The 21764-nt window shown below is 36.6% G+C and overlaps 1 protein-coding gene across 1 annotated transcript in view; it reads left to right on the top strand.

Annotated features, from left to right (window-relative positions):
- The window catches only part of acsf3 (acyl-CoA synthetase family member 3), a 90467-nt gene that overhangs the window by 12515 nt on the left and 56188 nt on the right, over positions 1-21764 (top strand). The window contains exons 4-7 of the mRNA XM_079865005.1: positions 6509-6663; positions 7036-7181; positions 14725-14822; positions 16104-16230. Of these exons, the coding sequence (XP_079721131.1) occupies positions 6509-6663; positions 7036-7181; positions 14725-14822; positions 16104-16230 (526 nt within the window). The remainder of the gene's footprint in view (positions 1-6508; positions 6664-7035; positions 7182-14724; positions 14823-16103; positions 16231-21764) is intronic.

Raw genomic sequence — 21764 nt, 5'->3', positions numbered from 1 at the left:
AAAACAAACACCTTCTTTGAGAGATCAAATGCTTTCTTCACCACAAGGGTTTTATTATTTACAACATGCGGTTCAGTAATTTTTAATGAAGCAGAAAAATCAATATTTGAGCCACCATTACTTTGGCTTTGAGTTGTTTGAGTGATGAGCGCTCATCTCAGATCTGGTGGGAGCGAAACATGCGTGTAGATGAATTTATTGTGGCATGAATGCATTAGACAGCCTGCAGTCAGAGACTCTACTGTTATTAATGATGGGATGTAAAAGGTTATCCATCATGTGATGTGTGGGACGGGCGTTTTCTGCATGTATGTTGCTCATTATTGGATTTCAGAGTGTGTGTGTTTGTGTGATTAGGCATGTATTATACAGATAAATGCTTTTATAGAAAAATAAAACCGAGACACAATGAAATCAGAATTTGAGTTTTGTAGCTTTCAGTCACCATTTTAAAAGCATTTTAGAAAATATTGACTCATCTATGTCGATTGACTCAGGGTGTATTCGTTTTTTCCTCAATACAACTATAGTAAATGGACAAGTCTTTTCATATGTCCTACCCCATCTTATTCCTCAATAAGAAGTACATAAACACAGGATAAGAAAACTGTGTTGGTCAAGTCAAACTAATGCATGGTTTTGTTTTATTACAATTTATCTAAACTATTGCAGTGTGCAGCAAATAACAGGGAAGTTTGAACATTTTAAAATAATAGCATTTCACAGTTTCACTGCAGTTTGACTTGACCTTCAGTCCCACAATGCAAAGTAACTTTACCTTTCATTTTTAGTGTGATGAATAAATGTAAATGAATGCGTGTTATTATAGGTGTTTTACCATCTCTTTTATTCATTATTTGATCGCAAAGGTTTTTTTTCCTTACGTAAAAGATGAATGCGATCAATTAAACTTCTTCTACTTGTCTATGGAAGCCCATAGTAAAAAGTTGTGAAATTTGGCACACAAATAGATGACATTCTAAACCGTTACCATATAAAGTTTGGAGTCTCTAACTCAAACTCTTTAGCGCCACCAACAGCTCAGATTTTCACTCGTATTTATGTTAATATCTTTTGAATCGTAAGGGCAACATTTTTTCCCTCCTAGAATGAACGAATTTGGCTCAGATCAGACCATGCTGGAAAAAAAGTTATTAAAAGCTTTTTGATTGATCAAACTGTACTCTTATAGCATTTCAACAAATTTAGCTCCGCAACTCTTTACCGTATTGATATGAAACTTGATATGTCATAGGCAGAGTACCTGAGGAGTTTCAGAACACATATTTTTGCTCTTCAGTAGTTTTGCCTAAAGTCTTAACATTTTATTAAAGGGGACATATCATGCTAAATCCAACTTTTTAGCCCTTAAATGCATTTTGTTGTATATTTGGAGTGTTTAGAAGTACAGAAAAGTTGAAATTATTCTCTTCAGGTGCTTCGTTGATATCTTTATATTCTGTTTTGGCCTTATTTTTCAATCTGTTCCGATTTTTCTGTTCTCTATGACGTTTTGTGAACTATAACGTCACAGTATTTGCAGCGGAACTGCCAAATAAGGACATTGACTTCCAGCCCAACACTTCGAGCAAGCCGCCATTTTTATTTCTCGCTGCAATTTTGTAGTCCAAGCTAAAAGATGCAGAAGTTACGAGAGGGTAAGTTAAAATGTTCGGTTGTTGGATGTAGTAACCCACACGCTTCATTACACCGTCTAATGTAGATGAACTGCCGCGCTTGTGACAGGGCGCATGTTTAACTGAAAGAACGAGCAGAGAGAGAGAGACCCGGTCGCGCGCACGCACTCTCTCTCTCTTCAGAGCCAGGCGAAAGTGTAAACAAGACTTCACCGTCTCCAAACTAGACGCTGTCTTGCTCTCTCTCCCTCGCACATATTAATCAAAATAAATCGACACGGTGGTAAAAGGTCAGAAGACCAAAGTTTCATGTGTAAATACAGTAACACACCATTGCGATACATCCATATGAAGACGTTGTTCTGCAGGTTCGTCGTCTTCATTTTCATCTCGCTCCGGCTCCGACTCTGGCTCGAACATGTAAGGCTGGCTGGACAAGTCTTCCGTTGTTGACATTTTGTTACTAACGCGTGAATAAAAAGTTTCTGTGCCACTATAATCGTATCTCTGCTATCAAACTACAAAAATGGCCGAACGGGGTGGAGTTGAACCGAGTGTCACCGCTGCATCCTGGAGAGGGGGGGGGGGGGGGGGTATGAAGTGTCTCAATTGTATTTAAAGAGACCGCACCAAAACGAGTTGCTCTCAGACGCACATCAGAAAAGGGGTAGGGCCTGTGGAGCTATAATAATGAGGAATTCAGACCCAAGCATTGCAGTTCCCCTTTATATAGACTACAAATGTATGATTTATATGTAAAAAGCAACGATTTAAAAGCATGACATGTCTCCTTTAAAGTCTCCTTGTGGTGAAACCATCCTTGTGGTGTTTTTAATCTGCTTTAAGACAAACCATGTGTAAATTCATAAGTCGACAGCATTGCTGAGTATTTCCTCCTTAAAACTGCAGTGAACCAAAGACAGTCTCAAAAACACGGTTTGAAATCGCTGGTGTTTCTGACGTCACAAACTACCTTGTAACCAATCAGATCAACGTGTGATCGTCAACCAGTGGATCTCTGAGCTGAGTGAGTGAGTGGAGGCGGGGCTCATTTGCATATTCATAGAACTGCGAATACTAAATGAGGCAAGGGTGTCGAGTTACATTCAAGATATTTTAAGCCATGAAGAATTTTTTTTCAAGGAAAAAACATTTAAATATGTCATTTCTGTGATCAAAGATGAGTTTTAAGGGATAAAATGATTGACTACAAGGGAACTTTAAATCTCAAACCATTTTCAGCTCATCGTCAAAGTTGATATAAAATGTTTTCATGCAATATATTGGCAATGCTACTGCGTGTTGCACTGAAACTTGGGTCCAGATTTACTAAAAAGGGCAAATTAGCACGAGAAATCCCATAAAAGTGCAGATAAGAGTGTAATGTTCTGTGCATGATCTACTGATAACACACACATTAAAGAAAACACACGTAGCCGGATCATTTCCACAATGACCAACCCAAGCTATCAAGAGCAACTCAAATTAACATCTGGTTTAATGCTTTTTTGGTCGTTAAATAATGGCACAAATACCAGTAAATTGACTAGCACAAACCTTGAGTGATTCATTTAAATACTCTCCACCCATAAATACTGCGTCTGAAAGGAAAACTCCTACAAATGCACATGCAATACTCTCAGACGCAATTTTTCACAGCGCGTCTTTAGTAAATCCTTACAGTAGCTGTTTAACGCCAAAATGAATTTAGAGCTGTTAGTAAATCTGGCCCTAAAATCTGGGTTAAATCATGCTTGCTCAGCTCCTCATTTTGCATCTATTGCACTTGGCCCTTTATTTGCTGCTTGCTGCTATATTTCATTCGTTTCATGAACGTTGGATATTTTGCTGTAGTCCAACAAATTAATTGGCTGAGGTCTTCAAAACAGTTTGATAAATCAAAATGAATTTGATAGATTATTGCCAAGAACAGTTCCAGGCAAAGCGTGCCAGATTTTATATGAATTTGATGTTTACGCACATACATTGTAAACTAAATATACAATACAGACATACACACAAATGCATTCAGTTCTTTGTTGGGGGCTAATGTAATGAAACAGAGAAACCAGAGCAACTTGGGTACCGGAGTGGAGAGGAGGAGGTGTGGTGATGAGAGATGGGTTTTTGATGATAAAAGAAGTGTCAGTGTGTGTGTGTGTGTGTGTGTGTGTGTTGGTGGGGGGGTTGATGGAGAGAGTGCGAGACAGCAGGAATGATAAGAGCATGGAGGCACTGAAGCAAGAAATAATGAAATGGAGAGAGAGAGAGAAAGAGAGAGAGAGATGTGTGTCCCAGGGGGGACCGAGCCAAGGAGAATCTGTCGTTCACCTTCAATTAATTCACGCGTTTCTCCCACTGTGTTCTAAAGGTGCAGCCAGGCGTGTGTGTGTGCGTGTGTGTGTGCGTGCGTGAGATGAAAAAGAACGAATGTTATATATTGTATCTTTTATGTGTGAATCGTACACATTTATGTTTGATCATTCATCGTACCTCCTTTCATTTCCATGCGCTTGCATGCCATACAATGAAAGTGTGTGATTGAAAACAGAGAGTTAGTGAGTAAAGTTAGAAGCTGCGTAATTGATTTGTGTGAGAAGAAGTGTGTTTATATGGGCAGTTATGCATCTGTTTCTGTCTGACAGACTGGGATGAGTGTGTGTGTGTGTGGTTGGGATCGGGTGAACACATTCATCAAACGCAGAGAAAGGCAGTAAAAGCCCAGTGTCCTGCACACTCTTCACTCTGACCTCAATAGTAACTCTACAGGGAATCTCAACTCTTTCTCTTCTGCTGTGAATCACACTGACCTTTACAAATCTATACTCGCTTTTTCCTTTTTTAACAACATTCCTCCAGTCGACAACCTTTCCCCCGCCCCAAGCTTCTAGAGTCACGAAGACAAATAGCACACGATCAGTGACTTAATCGGTATCTGTAGTGTTTTTTCCCCTGTAATTAACAGTAAGCGTCTGATTAGTCCAATATTGAAAAGCTGATACTATCAAGGCTGATTTCTATCCAGTTCAATCATTATGCAAGGCTTTTTTTCGACTCTTTGATGTCTGATTTCACCTAATGTGAACCAAGGGCGTCTATAATATGGCAACATCCTGCAATCTCTTCTCAGCTCTGGAGACTGTTTTATTTTTTTCTTATCGGTTTGACCGACAGTATATCTTAAGTTAATCGGTTATAATATTCATTTATTTTCAAGTGAGAATGTATAGCTTGAATTTTTTTTTGCTGATCATTTAGAATAAAATGTAGCATTAATATTGACTACACAATTATCATGGCCAAAAGAATTCGCAATAATACAAATTTAGGGATGCACCGATATGAACATTTTGGCCGATACCGATAACCGATAATTCTTTATATTTGAAAGCCGATAACCGATATATTGGCCGATAAATCTAAATCCTAATTTTTATATAATTTGAGAGCCTGATTACTGAATGCATGATATATCGGCCACCATATCGGTATCGGCTGATTTATGTAATTTTTTTATGTTATCGTTATCGGCCTGATAAGAAAATTTGGCTAGTATATTGAAGCCGATAAATAATGGATTATTTCCTTCAGCTGAGACACTTCAGATGCGACTCTTTTCAACATGATGGTTTTGAATTGCTTAAAATATGATTGGAATCACTTCAAAAAAGAAAAATACAGTAAAGTGCATCGTGCAGTGCAAATCTGTCATATCGGCTACATAAAATGATAATGAGAACATTATAATTGTGTGCTTGAGACATGGCTTTTAAGGGTGAGACTTTTTTTATTTTTTTATTTTTATCAGGCTCTCAAAAATAATATAAAAATTTGGATTTAGATTTATCAGCCAAAATATTGGTTATTGGCTTTCAGATATAAAGAATTATCAGTATCGGCCAAAATTTTCATATCGATGCATCCCTACACTTATTTATATGTGTCTCGGTATCTGATTTAATCTGTCTGTAGATGCGTTTCCATTACAGATTTGCGCAAAACTTTTGTGATTTTTTTTTTTTTTTTTTAACTATTGCGAAATGACGCCGTTTCCATTAACTGATGTTATGCGACTAAAATGATTTTTTTTCCTCTAAATAAGTAAAATCATTCCAAAAACCATTTCAACGGACGTTGGTAGGATTATGTATATCCCAGTCACTGCACTGGCCATTATTATTAACCGAAGGAGATGTATGTGTGTTTTCCAAGCATTAATGGTAAGGAACGACCCTTATTTTACTGTGAGCGGCACATATGAGGTGTTTCTGGGTGTTTCTCACTCATTTCTGCTGCGAGGTCTTGATTGTGGCGTTTATTTGAGGTTTAGAATCCATTATTCCTGTAATTCTTTTGTCTTTTATGAGTTTAATGAAGAACTCTGTCTCGTCTTCTGTCCAAACACACCGCGTCGTCTACGTCAGGTGACCTGTAAATGCGCAAAAACTGTTTGCATTGCAGTTTTGCGAAATATTCCTTTTTCGAATTGCCTGAAAACCTCCTCATGCGAGCGTAAAAACTATTTTGCGATAAATGCGAGTTTTGGTGAAATTGACGTGTTTCCATTGGGCGTATTTTCAATTCGCAATTTCAATTTGCGCAATTTGAAGGGTAATGGAAAAGGATATTTACCAGCAGGGCTAACTACCGATGCTAAGCAGCCGAACCTTACAATAACAAAGCATAAAAATAATCATTGGTTAATGAATTGGCTGACATTTTGATATCAGTTGATGCCTAATAGTACACACTTATATGATTATTTGATTTATTTTCTGTTATGTTTACATTGAACTGTTTAGTTACACATTTGGTTGGCAAAGCTTGAATGCTAATGTTGTTGTTGTTGTTGTTGTTTTGTTGTGTTCCAGGTTTGGGAGCAGTTGATCAGTTCAAAGTCTCCTATGGTGAACGTATTCATGGCAGTTCCCACCATCTACTCAAAACTCATTGAATATTACGACCAACATTTTACTCAACCTCAAGTCCAAGACTTCATCAGGGCTGTGTGCAAAGAGAGAATACGGTACCATCCTCCCTCCCTCTCTCTCTCTCTCTCTCTCTCTCTCTCTCTCTCTCTCTCTCTCTCTCTCTCTCTCTCTCTCTCTCTCTCTCTCTCTCTCTCTCTCTCTCTCTCTCTCTCTCTCTCTCTCTCTCTGTCTTTTTAAAAACAAACCACATTTATTTGATCCAAATGACTAGAACATCTCTTCCCAAGTTCTCTTTCATTCTTCAGTAAAGCTACATCAAAGAATAGCCTTCAAACCTTTGTTTAGCTCAGTCATGTAAGCTTCTGTGTGCTTTACCTCAGGGTCAAATGCTTAAACAAGACTTTCTGAAGAAAAACAAGTGCATAATTTCCCGCTGGAGACGATGGCCGGTTCTCTCTGTGTCTCAGGTTGATGGTGTCCGGTTCTGCTGCTCTTCCTCAGCCCGTTCTGGAGCGCTGGGCCGAGATCACGGGTCATGTTCTGCTGGAGCGCTACGGCATGACGGAGATCGGCATGGCACTATCAAACCCACTTAAAGGACCACGTGTACCCGGTACTGCATCACTTCATTAATGTGTAATACAGGGTTCCCACAGGTCCTTGACATCCTTGAAAGTTTGTGAATCTGAAAAAAAAAATAAAAAAATTCAATGCTCTGGAAAGTTTTTGAAAATAAACATACACAGATACAGGTCCTTGAAAGGGCTTGAATTTATCTTGTGCAAGAAGTTTTCTGGAAAAAACTTTTGTTCTGCTAATGTGTAATTTCACCAACACTTCGTGGCCAATGCATACTTGCTTGATTTTCGTTAGTTACTTACATTTACACGTTACGTTAAGTGTTTCCCACGTGAGGTACTTTGTGTTGTACATTGCCATGACATTCACGCACGCACGAAACTACTACGATGGTACCTCACCGTTTCACACACACGTGAAACATTGCAAAAATAGGCTGAAACGCTGTAGCCTTGCTCTCACTTGAAATGTGTTCCCACATTAAAAGGGATAGTTCACCCAAAAATGAAAACTCTGTCAGTAATCACTCGCCCTCATGTCGTTCAACCCCGTAAGACTTTCGTTCATCTTCAGAACACAAATTAAGATATTTTTGATGAAATCTGAGAGCTGTCTCACTCCTCCATAGGCTTCTCTGTTACTGAAACTTGCCGGCCCAGAAAGTTAGTAAAGACAGTGTTTAAAATAGTCCAAGTGACTACAGTGGCTCAACCTTAAGTTTATCAAGCGACGAGAATACTTTTTGTGTGCAAACAAAAACAAAAATAATGACTTTATTCAATTATTGATTTTCTTCTGTGTTCCTCTGAGTGAGTTCACGTAGTGTAACAGCGCAGCGCTTCTGGGTTGTACGTCTCAGAACGGAGGCTCACTATTGGCCAGCATCACAAATGACCAGCTTCGGCCAATAGTGAGCCTCCGTTCTACGTTCACTTGAAATGGGTTCCCACTTTAAGAATTTGAAGTTAACCAAGGTGTGTGGGAACCCTGGTAATACATGTCTGCAACACCCCTAGTACACTCAAGAAAGGAATTAATTACCCTTAATTAATTTAATTGAACACTCTACTTACACTCAATTTAATGTAGTTCAATTAAAATAAATAATTTTGTTGGTTTAGGTAAAATTAATTTACCCTAGTAGGTTTAACTTTATTACATTTGTCAAACAAAATTTTCTTATGCTAGTCCAACTAGCATTTATTAATTATTTAATTAATTATTAATTATTACAATTATTAATTTACCGAGGTTTACTTTTCAGCACAATGGTAACCTCAAAATGATTACAGAAACTCTTGCCCAACATAACTGAGCATTAAACGCTTAATTACTTTCCCTGGAAAACACACAAAAAACACTTAATCCCCAAATTTACTCTCCTAAAACAGTCCCTTGCAAAGCATGCTGGGAACTACCTCCATTTTTAAAAGTTTAAATAACTGTTCTTGAGTGCCGAATGAAGCATGTTTATAGATTATAATTATCATGTTGCAATAAAAAAGTACTTTGTAAATGTTGCAAATAAAGCAAATTAGCTTTTGTTTTTATATTTTCAGGTTTCATTTGAATATTAGTTTAAGTTTTATCTTTAATATTTCTACTTTCTAATTTAAGTTTTTTTTTAAAGTTTTTCCATCTAATATTTGAATTTATTTAGATTAAAAATGTTTTTATATATATATATATATATATATATATATATATATATATATATATATATATATATATATGCAATTATAATTCAAAAATGATTAATGTAGTTTTAACACTAATGAATTAAGTAAATGAACACAATGAAATTAAGTTGTGATGAAATGTTCAAAAACTGTTTTACTTTAGGTCATGATCAAGAGGCAAAATTAATTTTTGAGTGTGATAACTATATTATTTTGTTGTTAGCTCAGCTGAGATGATTGTGAATGCTAACGAATCGCTGGTTTTGTAAACCTCTTGGTTCTTTCGGGTCTATTATCATCTTGGCTTTGTTACTTTTGCCTCCACGGATGTTTAGCCTTATTGTTTCATCTCCGTAACGGTACGTTGTTGTTTTTCCTCAGTCAGTTTATGATGGCAAGTTGTGACAGATCAAACTCCAGTCTGAAGTAGTTTGTTTGTCTTTCTTTTGTCTGTTTTGTTGTTTTATCTTCTGAGAAGCTCTCCATGGGTGTTTCTGATCAAACTGCTCCTGTCAGCTTCCACGTCTCCTTTTAGTGTCGGTATCAAAGCACTTTTAGTGCTCGTCCCGCAACTTCTTTGCTTTGCTTTGCTTTGGGTGTGTGAGGATTGTTTTGTTCGCCTTTCGACACTGTGAAGTGAGTGAACGTTGCTGTCAGAGGCAGCTTATGTGGCTTGTAGTTTTATTAGAGACTAGTTTTGCTGGAGTTAAAGCTCAGAGGTGATGATTAACAGGAGTTTGCCACGGTTAACATTTCCTACTCTTCCCCGTGAGACGCCAGCGAAGTAGGTTGAAGTCAATCAATATCAGTCACAGGGTTGACTGTGATCACCAGAGATGATTTATGATGAGTCTGATCTAATGTGAACCAAATTATGGCTGTACCTTTTGTTGTAACAGAACACTGATGTTGTTAATATCCAAGTCTACTGAAGATTTTCATTTCAGTCAGTTCAGGAAATAGATCTCAGGAACCCATGCACTCGATTAGACCATCGTTTTAGCTGTAATACATTTTATGTTTTAAAGTCCCCTTGTGGTCAATAATTGTATCCCTTAAAACTCATCTTTGATTTGAAAAATTTTCTTCATGCCTTAAAATATCTTGAATGTAACTCGACACCCTTGCCTCATTTAGTATGCTCGGTTCTATGAATATGCAAATGAGCCCCGCCTCCACTCACTCAGCTCAGAGATCCACTGGTTGACGATCACACGTTGATCTGATTGGTTACAAGGTGGTTTGTGGCGTCAGAAACACCAGCGATTTCAAAGCGTGTTTTTGAGACTGTCTTTGGTTCACTGCAGTTTTAAGGAGGAAATACTCAGCAATGGTGTCGACTTATGAATTTACACATGCTTTGTCTTAAAGCATATTAAAAACACCACATAGACATATAAACTACATTAAAAGCTGGATTTTCACCTGAATAGGTGACACTGAATAGTCAAAATGCGCCAATTAAACATAATTCTTGGAAAAACGAAAAAAAAATCGATAAATGCTGTTTTGGCTGAACTTTTTCGGTTGCCGAAATTTCCGTGCATAGTTTTAAGACCAATTGCTAAAGTCACTTTAAAAAATTGTATAGTTCTTCCACCTATACTAAAATACACGAATATAATATAATAAATGCTATAATATACTAAAATCAGCTATGATACAAAACACATTTATCGACACACCACTGCATAGCTGCCGTGAGCCAGCAGGTAAACTCAGTGAGGGACTATATCTTAAAGCAGAAGGTTGACATTAAAAGTATTTAATATGTTTTTGTGAAAATGTCTTCTGAGTATCTTTATGCAGTAATTTTTTCATAAAGGCGGTCTAGAATTATTCAGCATGGTGTACAGAAAAACAAAACTTTTTGCAGATTTAATTTTCCAACAATAAGCAAGAGATCCTGTTTTACACACTGTAGATGTATTTTTTAGAAATGTAGGTAAATGCGTGCGAATGGAGTAAACAAGTCATTTTAATAGGAAAAATCTAACATATTAAAATAGTCAAAAGTAAACAGTTAAACAAAATAGAGAGAAACAAGAGATAAACAAGTTAAACAAGAGATCCCGTTTTACACACTGTATAGATGTTATTTATAATTATATATATATATTGCTTTTTTCACACATTTTCCCTCTCTCTCTAAATTAAAATAGTCAATTAAACAATTAAACAAATTATAATAAGTTTGTATTGTTAGTGGCGTTATTAGTGGGCAATTTAGCGAAAACTCCGCTACTATATGCTACTGTCCTGTTTCTCATACTTAGGGTGTGTTATTGACATGAACAATCCCTCAGCGCCCTAACAATCAGCCAGAACACCCTACAACACTAGCAGCGCCAGGATTTTGATTGTAGGTGGGCCTCCAGAAAACTGGATGGGCCAGTTAAAATAAGCCAAAAAAAAAAAAAAAAACGGGTTCCGTCCAGCACTGAGGACAGCGACTCAGTAGCCTACCTGAATTTAATGTGTAATTAGCAGGTTTCAAAAAAAAATTAAACAGGAATTGTTTGTTGCTTTTTTTAATACAATTACAATTTCATTTCATTTATTGTTTAATAAAATTATAGGCCTATTATTTTTAGTTTATTAACAGCAACAACAGCTGTAAAGATGAAGTTGACAATCGCCATCTCTGTAGTGAACGCGCCTATAGAGAGAAATGCACATCATGGATTACATAACCAGAGAGTAGCCTATTTCTTTTCGTTTTAAATTAAGACATTTCAAGCTTTCTTAAGATATATTTCATGTCTCTGAGGCATATGCTGAGTTTCATTAAGTTAGGATGAGATGCGCTCCTGTTCACGAGCAATGCAAGTGACCGCGCGGGCGCCTCCATGATTATGTTGTCTGCATTGCTTCTTATTTATTTATCCAGGCAATTGGTTGATAAAAAAAATAATTAAAATTAAGATACAATTTATACAAAACGAAATTCACTTCAAAAAACAACCTTTCTACAAACCAAAACTTAATTAAGTTGTCAAAATCATGTCTGACCCGCTCCATGTCTCTCGATATTGCGTATCCTATCTTACTCGTGCGGTTCACTTTTCATAATCAACATAGATGAAAAAATAACATTATAATATTTTAACAAATATGAAACTAAATGAGCTTATTTAATGGCTACAACACATATAGTAGGCCTACAGACTCTCTATTTGTACAAATTGCTGCACATTCATTTTATTCTGAATTTTGCACACATAAGTTGAAAGGCATTTGTTTGTGCATGCATGTAAAACATATCTGCAACATTTATCAAGTTCACTGATAATTATGCGTGCATTTATTAATTTTTATCTTAATGAATAATGTAACAAGGACGAAGCATGTAAACTGCGTTGTTTGTTTAGAATGGAATGGATCGCAAATAGATCCGAATGAAGAAACGTACAAAACCATAGTAGAAAATGGGTGGGCCCGGACCTAAAATGGGTGGGCCCGGACCTAAAATGGGCCCAATGGTAGCGCCGCGGCTGCCCTACATTCTCAGAAAAACAGGTACAAACGCTGTCACTAGGGTTGGTTCCCTTCCAAAAGGTACCTTTGTACCTTATTTATCCCTGAAGGCTGCATATTAGTACCTAAATTGTACATATTAACATGTGTGTGCTGTTGTTCCGCAGTGACCACTTTTGTGCCGTTTCTTTTGAGAGTGTAGCATTGAGTTTTACACAGGCAAACACCATTGACATTTTGAAGATAATGCACAAATCTAGTTAAACAAGCAGTTCTGAAGGGTAAACCAGAGAAAAATAAATCAAATTGTGCCAATAGTAGTAATAATGCACATACGCTCAATTTCCTTTTGTGTTGCTCTAGGTTCGGCCACTCCCTGTGGATTGTGCACAGTGTGGATTGCTGTGCGAGAGGCTTTGAATAAAACATGAGTGTGTGTGTGTGTGTGTGCTCTGTTTTAATGAGAGCTTGTGATGGGCAGAGGGACTGGAGGCTTGTTAATGGCTTCTTTAAGCAGTCTGGGTGCTATTGTGTCCTTTTCTCATTTTGTGACAGGAATGCTCCTACAGGGACAACCACATTCCAGTATATACTCGCACGCGATCATATCCCAGTGGACACTGAACACAGACCTCCGATCAGCCCCCGTCTCATTTATATTCACACTCAAGCCCCTAATGGTCAGATTACACGTGTGTGTGTGTGTGTGTATGTGTGTGTGTATGTAGGAGTAAGACGTTCCTTCAGCTCAGTATATCTGTGCTACAGCTTTACAGTGCAGACTGATGTTATTAGTCAGAACGAGCACGTTTTCTAATAGGCTGCATTAGCATTAGCATGTTGGAGATGCTAGAACATTGAATTGTGACCATGGAGAGTTCGCAAGAAGAGTATTATTTTATTAGTTCTAATATTTCTCCCAGAATCCAAAATTAAACCTCTCCAAACTAGGGATGTGAAACGATTAATCGTGTTTATATAATATATGTGTGTGTACTGTGTATAATTATTTTTTATATATAAATACACACACATGAATGTATATATTTAAGAAATATGTGCATGTATATATATTGATATATAATTGATATATAAATATAAATATTTTATACATAACTTATTTTTCTTAAATATATACTTGCATGTGTGTGTATTTATATATACAAAATAATTATACACAGTTTGCAAGAAGAGTATTATTTTATTTAGGGATGCACAATATATCGTCCACCATATCGGTATCGGCCGATATATGTTCATTTTTAATGTTATTGTTATCGGCCTGATAAGAAAATTTGGCCGATATATTAAAGCGATAAATAACTGATTATTTCCTTCAGCTGAGACACTTCAGATTCACACTGTTCTCCATGATGGTTTTGAATTGCTTGAAATATGATTTGGAAAAAAGGAAAATACAGTAAAGTGCAATATGTGAAGTGCAAGTCTGTCATATCGGCTTCATAAAATTATAATGAGAACTTCTGTGAACTTCTGAGAAATTGTGTGCTTGGGACATGGATTTTAATGGTCAGACTTTTTTTATTGTAATCAGGCTCTCAAAAATCTATATAAAAATTTGGATTTAGATTTATCGGCCAATATATCGGTTATCGGCTTTCAAATATAAAGAATTATCGGTTATCGGTATCGGCCAAAATTTTCATATCGGTGCATCCCTAATTTTATTAGTACTTATTATTTCTCCCAGAATCCAAAATGAAGCCTCTCCAAACTAGGACTGTGAAACAGTTAATCGCATCCCAAATAAAAGTTTGTGTTTACAATAATATACTGCATGTAATTATTTTGTATATACTGTATAATTACACACACATGCATGTAAATTATTGAGTGAATTATTCAATGACTCACTCATAAAGACTTAATTTAATTACTGGATGAATCAGAATCACTCTTGAATGAATGATTCAATGACAAATAAAAACACTTGCCGCCACCTACTGGTGTAACGCTGTAATTGATGGCATCAAGTTTACTCCATTTTGATCACTACCGTGGACATCAGCGTTTATATCCGAACTATTAACTTTTATCCCAGTTCTTCTGTGATGATTTAAATGATTGTAAGACAGAAATAATGATACTGTGTGGTTGAAAAGACTGTTTGTGAAGCTGTTTCATATCTATACATGACAACTGCTCTCTCTGGATAAGAACTCAGATCTGGATGTTCGCTGTGATCGTTCTTGTTTAGGTTTAATATATAGAGCCGAATCACTGTCATTTAGGAATAAAATCACGTGGGAGTTTGAATCGAGATTGCGATCTTTTAATGATTAATCGTGCAGCTGTAACCAATAGACTGACCAAAAACTGCATGAAACTCACTGCATCGAAATGAAAATAATAAGAGAATATAATCAAGATGTGTTGACTGGAAATGTCTATGTTTTCCAGGTGCTGTTGGAGTTCCTCTGCCAGGAGTGGAAGTGCGTATCACGATGACAAACTCCACCAGCACTGTGATCGCGGAGGGCAACAGAAAGGGAACCCAGGTACCTAAAATCCTTTCTTAAGGTTTTTGAAATAGCGAATTTTGTTCGAATTATGGGAGTAACTTCCGTTAAACTGTAAACAAACAGCAATTGCCAATATAAACTTGTTTAAGATTTGCTCTATGAATACAAAAATAATCATTTGCAAGAAACCATACAATAAAGTGACACAATCCTCCTCACTCTTCAACATTTGAATATTAAAAGGAAAAAAATTACAAGTATTAAAAAATTACTATCAGCAAACCATGAATAACCTCAAAAGCTCAGATGAGTCTTTCAGCTGCAGCAATATCATAAGTATGTATAAGTAATGTACAGCTATGATCACACTGTCAGTTTTTGGGATTGACAGCCGCATTTACTCACAGGAGTGAGTCTCGAAATGTCCTGTTCACACATCAACTTTAACCTCTGGTGCTCTCGGCGTGGAGGTCAAAAATGACCGAATTAAAAAAATAATATTTTCAATGAAAGTAATGTACTATATTTTAGTTTGATAATGTTTTTTATTTATTAATTTGTATTTTTATGGGGTTTTATGGTACTACATTATATTTACGCAGTATTTATAATCCATTTATTCACGTTTTGAGCGTAGACCTGAAAATTAAATTTCCAAATTAAACTGTGGTAAATCTTGATTGCTTTAAAGCACAGACTTAAGTTTGATCTATTTTTAAAGACGACACTTGGCAGATTATTGCTGAAGTGAAAAAAGTTTAAAAAAGTGAACTTAAAAAATGTTACAGAATTTTACGTTTATTGTTATGAAAAATGAAAATGAATGAATTTTTATATGAAATCTATATTTTCAAAAACACGTTTTACTTTAAAACGGCAAGAACATCAAAGCCATAAATCTAAACAAGTCGTCTTCCAAATTTGAGGTTGATATCTCAGAGCTTTCAGTGAGAGTGTGTTCGGCTGCAGTACCAAACGCTTCCACTAGAGGAAACTCGTCTCCCATTCATTTCAAATGCGCTCGTGTCTGACCACGAGGAGCACAAGTGTGACTATTTTTTTTATGGACCATTTAACCTTTTCGAATCATGTCCTTGATTTGTTTGTGTGTTCACATAGCAAGTGCCAAAACCTTTACCAAGTTTCTTACCAATTCCGATGAAGTAAAAAAATAAACGTAATCATTTTCAGTCAAAAATGACCGAAGGGAGAGTTAAATTGATCAGAATAAAGGATCAAATTTATATAATTAGTGAAGAAGACCTACTGACTTTGAGTCCTTTGAGTTTCTGGACCCGTGTGTGTTTTATTTCGCAGGTGAAGGCTGGTTTGGAGGGGAAGGAGGGCGAACTGTTGGTTCGAGGTTCTTCTGTCTTTCAGAAGTACTGGAATAAACCTCGGGAGACGGCAGACACTTTCACTGAGGACGGATGGTTCAAAACCGGTACTGTCCTCACACTCACTTCATGCTTGTTATGCTAATGCATGTACAGAATATGTGGAGCTTGATAAGGGTTGATTGTCTGTATTGTCTGGGTGAAGCACGAGGATAAAAGGAGAGAGAGGAGAAGAAGACATACTAATGGTCCAGTTTGATACCATAAAAGCAGGACATTTTTTGATTTATTCAGCCAAGAAGAAAAATTCTGTCATGATTTAATGATTCAGATTCATGTCATTCCAAACCCCTATGACTTTTCTTCAGTGCAACAGAAAATGAGATGCTTGGCAAAATCTTCATGCCGCTCTTGTGCATTAACACATACACTCACCTAAAGGATTATTAGGAACACCATACTAATACTGTGTTTGACCCCCTTTCGCCTTCAGAACTGCCTTAATTCTACGTGGCATTGATTCAACAAGGTGCTGAAAGCATTCTTTAGAAATGTTGGCCCATATTGATAGGATAGCATCTTGCAGTTGATGGAGATTTGTGGGATGCACATCCAGGGCACGAAGCTCCCGTTCCACCACATCCCAAAGATGCTCTATTGGGTTGAGATCTGGTGACTGTGGGGGCCATTTTAGTACAGTGAACTCATTGTCATGTTCAAGAAACCAATTTGAAATGATTCGAGCTTTGTGACATGGTGCATTATCCTGCTGGAAGTAGCCATCAGAGGATGGGTACATGGTGGTCATAAAGGGATGGACATGGTCAGAAACAATGCTCAGGTAGGCCGTGGCATTTAAACGATGCCCAGTTGGCACTAAGGGGCCTAAAGTGTGCCAAGAAAACATCCCCCACACCATTACACCACCACCACCAGCCTGCACAGTGGTAACAAGGCATGATGGATCCATGTTCTCATTCTGTTTACGCCAAATTCTGACTCTACCATCTGAATGTCTCAACAGAAATCGAGACTCATCAGACCAGGCAACATTTTTCCAGTCTTCAACTGTCCAATTTTGGTGAGCTCGTGCAAATTGTAGCCTCTTTTTCCTGTTTGTAGTGGAGATGAGTGGTACCCGGTGGGGTCTTCTGCTGTTGTAGCCCATCCGTCTCAAGGTTGTGCGTGTTGTGGCTTCACAAATGCTTTGCTGCATACCTCGGTTGTAACGAGTGGTTATTTCAGTCAAAGTTGCTCTTCTATCAGCTTGAATCAGTCGGCCCATTCTCCTCTGACCTCTAGCATCAACAAGACATCTTCGTCCACAGGACTGCCGCATACTGGATGTTTTTCCCTTTTCACACCATTCTTTGTAAACCCTAGAAATGGTTGTGCGTGAAAATCCCAGTAACTGAGCAGATTGTGAAATACTCAGACCGGCCCGTCTGGCACCAACAACCATGCCACGCTCAAAATTGCTTAAATCACCTTTCTTTCCCATTCTGACATTCAGTTTGGAGTTCAGGAGATTGTCTTGACCAGGACCACACCCCTAAATGCATTGAAGCAACTGCCATGTGATTGGTTGATTAGATAATTGCATTAATGAGAAATTGAACAGGTGTTCCTAATAATCCTTTAGGTGAGTGTATTACTCATGTGTCATATTCATAATGTTATGAAGCTGGAGAGCAACTTTCAGGTTTGCATCTGTGCACATTTAAACTTAAAACCAATGTTGTTTTATGCCCTTAATGTCAAACCTGGTGTGTTTTGAGAGATGTGGCACAGTTAGTTAACTAAGCGAAAACCAAAGCCTTAAAAAACGTTTGTTGCTTGAGATGACAATACTGTGAATTGTTTGCATTCATTTTGCCTTCATATAGCTTTGAACTGAAGACCAAACAAACATCGCATCTTGTATTCAAAAAAAGTTTCAGTTTAATGACTAAATTGTCATGCGGTGTAACCATCAAGTAAAAGCCTTTGCAGTTTTTTTGTCACAATTTATTTTGTCATGAGACAATTGTTGTCATTGGTGATTTCATATATACAATTGAAAAGTAAGGTGAATCAGCTTTGGAGAATTTGGTGTTTCCCCATTTAAAGAGACACGAGCTGAACTTGCATGACTGAGATAGGCGCTTTAAAGATGGCCGCCGAGTGACATGACTAGCCTTAAAGGGACTTTGGTAGAATGTACTGTAGTTTCTTAGAAAGCATCAGTACCAACACTAACTTAGCAGAATCAGTACTTATAGTATCATTTTACCAATGTTTGTCTGTTGGCAGCTTTTTCAGGAAGAGATGATGTATGTCTGATAGATGTAAAGGGACAAACCAAAGTCCATAAGACCTCTGTTGATCTTGGAAACACAAACTAAGATATCCTCCTGGGACCCAGGAATAGACTTTTGGCCACTGTAGTGGACATTATATTTTAGTGAATTTCTCTGACATCATACATGTCACATGACACAACCTGGGTGTCCTGTAAAGAGCACATTCAGGACTTTTCAGAGAGACCAAATGTTTGGAGGTTTCACCATGAAAACAACTTCTCCTTGGTCTTTAAAAATGTCTGACATTAATTTAGTGATCAAATGTAGCATTCTTATGGAAATATGATAATATATTGTAATTATAATTTAAATTGGACTACTTTTCAAATTGTATTTCATAAAACAACATCTCAAGAAAATGTTAAGGGGTTTCAAATAAAAAAATGACTTTCTGTTTCAGAACAGGGCATTGATTTCATACGTGTCCACTGTAGAGGACATCAGGACTTAACCCTCTGGGGACCAAGGTGTTTTTGGGGCCCTTGAGATGTTCTGACATGCCTTGACATTTGTGCTTTTTTCAGTTATTTATAAACATGTTAATGGCAAAGGTGTAAATTCACTCTATATAGCACAAACAGGGCTACCATAATATGCGAGCAACTTGTATGTAGATGTTTGTATTTTTAAGAGAATAATGTTTATGCGTGGTTATTGGAAAAAATAAAAATGAAAGTTGCTGAATTAAGACCACAAAACACATATTAAATATGTGTCCACAAGACTTTTGACTAATGGATGTGGTCCCTTTGAGTTCTAGCTTCAAAATTATATGAAAATAGTCTTGCTTTATCGTTCACAAAAAAAATACATTGATTTAAATGGTGTAAAACAGGTTTTGCTTGGAAAGCCAATATGCGAGGGGGAGGAGCAGTTTACACCTTGTCCCACCCACTCTGCATAATGACTCTGCCTAATGAGCCATTCTTTCAGGTGTGACACTGACTGAGCCACAATGCAAGGACAAAGGATGTATTTAGAAGAAGACTTATATTGACCATTTAAGATTTTGCTTACATCTCTCTTGTAAATATGTTTTGCTATTTTATTAAAAATGTTACAATTACAACAATAATTACAATTTCAACAATATTTCAAGTGTACTCTTTCTTTGTAAAAAAGAAAAAGAAAAAAGATTATAGGCCTACATTTTATCATATGTATTCATTAGTTTGAATATAGCCAACATTGGAACATCTAACATCTTAGTCTATGACTTTATTTTTGACAAATATATATATATATATATATATATATATATATATATATATATATATATATATATATATATAACGTTAGATATGAGCAGAAATTGCTAAACAAAAGCTTATTTTATGTGGCAGTATATTTTACAGTAGCCTAAAAACTGTACCCAAATCTAGTCAACAAGTGACTGACTGTAACGTTGTTTTTATGAAATATTAGGGCATATAAATGCTAATTTGCAGTTTAATACGTTGCTTATACAAATACATTTTATTTCAACATATTCCAGTCGATTTTTACTCATCTCAGTAGGCTATAGCAAAACAGTTTATTCTTTCACACACAGACGCGCGATTTATATTTAGGCTAAACAGTCTTTACAAATATGTACCCTTCATTCATCTCACAGAAAGGCGAGTCATATTATAGAAATGCGATTCATCTTTTTGCGGTTTGCATAGGCCTACACTAACGTTATTCCATAACGTTATTCCACACTTGAGAAAAGAAAACAGCCTACCTCACTCCTCAGCGGGATCTGCTCCTCATATCAGGATATATTGTTCCTCATATCAGCACTGTTCTGAGGAATCTTTTCTCCATAAGGTAGGCTATATTATGCCTCACTCGATCGCGACGCGCTTTGTTTACAGCTGATGTGGGCGTTTCACAGATCTTCAATAGTTCTCAGAATTTGCGTTTGAATAGCACGCGCTCTCCGGGGAGTGGTCACATTACTGTGAATTAGCTCGTAATGAGGTCGACTGGAGTCGCTCTCTTTTTATACAGATTACAGAAGATGAGAATATTTGTTTTTTATATAAGTTACTTCATTTAACAGATGCGATCTCAAGCTTTATGCCCGTGGGTCTGTTTGCCTGTTTGACTGAATTTTCGCGGAGTTATAGATCATTTTCGAACGCGTTTCAAATGGGAGTTTACTGACAGTGAGAAGGCAGAAATCGCATCATGTTAATTTTTCTTTATTTGTCAAAAAGCAAAACACTTTATTTTTATTGTGAGTATACAGAAAAAAAATAGAAACTGAACAGGATCGATTGATGTATTACACGAAAATGAAAGATCAAAATTAACAGAGCATTTAGTGTTTATTTTCATTGCTAAAAAAAAAAAACGAGCAAAACGCGCGGGCGCGTTTTTGGTCCCCAGAGGGTTAAAGCATGTTTATCAGGTATTTTGTGAGACACAACAAGAGATTATGGAAATAAATGATACATCAATATTCCTATGAAATATTAGATATTATTAAAATGTTGCCAATTATTACTCCAATTATTACACTTCTTTTTTCATTAAATGTTGCTCCAAGAACACATTAATGTGCAAATTAGATACAGTGTAATAGATACAATGCATTGAATGGGAATATTAATTTATGGCCATTTTACCCACATATTGCATAAAGTAAAATGGCGTATCAATTCATTCTGTTATTTCTTTCATAACATAGTTGAGAATCATCTTTATACAAATTTTGGTTAAAAAAAAAATCCTGAAACCCCAAAATGTATATTGGCCCCAAAATGTAAAAAATCCCATTGTTTTTGCCTATACATATAATTTCACGTCATTTAATTTTTTAAACAACTGAGTCCTGGTGTCCGCTACAGAGGACATAGCATAACAATATTATTTTTCAAAAATGTTTTTTGTACCATTTGTTTATTGTGCTCTAAACAATGTGATGACATGGAAAAAAACTAAATTCAAAAAACTTTTTTTTTTCTGGGTCTCAGGAGGATATTTTTAATGAAGGGTCATAAAGGCATCGTAAAAGTACAAAATATCTTCCCTTCAGCATCGATCTCCGATGCACATGTGTTTTGAAGTGAAGGTTGTTGTTATTGTGGCTAGACTGAGTAGCGAAACGGAGTGAATCTCAGGACGCGTTTAACATAGTTTTGAAAACTCATGTTGGAAAAAACATCCAAACGTCATTCATACTGAACACATTCATACAGTACCTACAATACAGTACACAATTTCAGACTCAGCGAATGTTTACTTTGTGTGAGTGTGTGTGTTTGTGTGAGTGAGTGAGTGTGTGAGTGAGTGAGTGTGTGTGTGTGTGC

Source organism: Squalius cephalus (assembly GCF_949319135.1).
Source record: "Squalius cephalus genome assembly, chromosome: 3".
Taxonomy (NCBI): domain Eukaryota; kingdom Metazoa; phylum Chordata; class Actinopteri; order Cypriniformes; family Leuciscidae; genus Squalius; species Squalius cephalus.
This window is presented reverse-complemented; position numbering and strand designations above follow the sequence as displayed.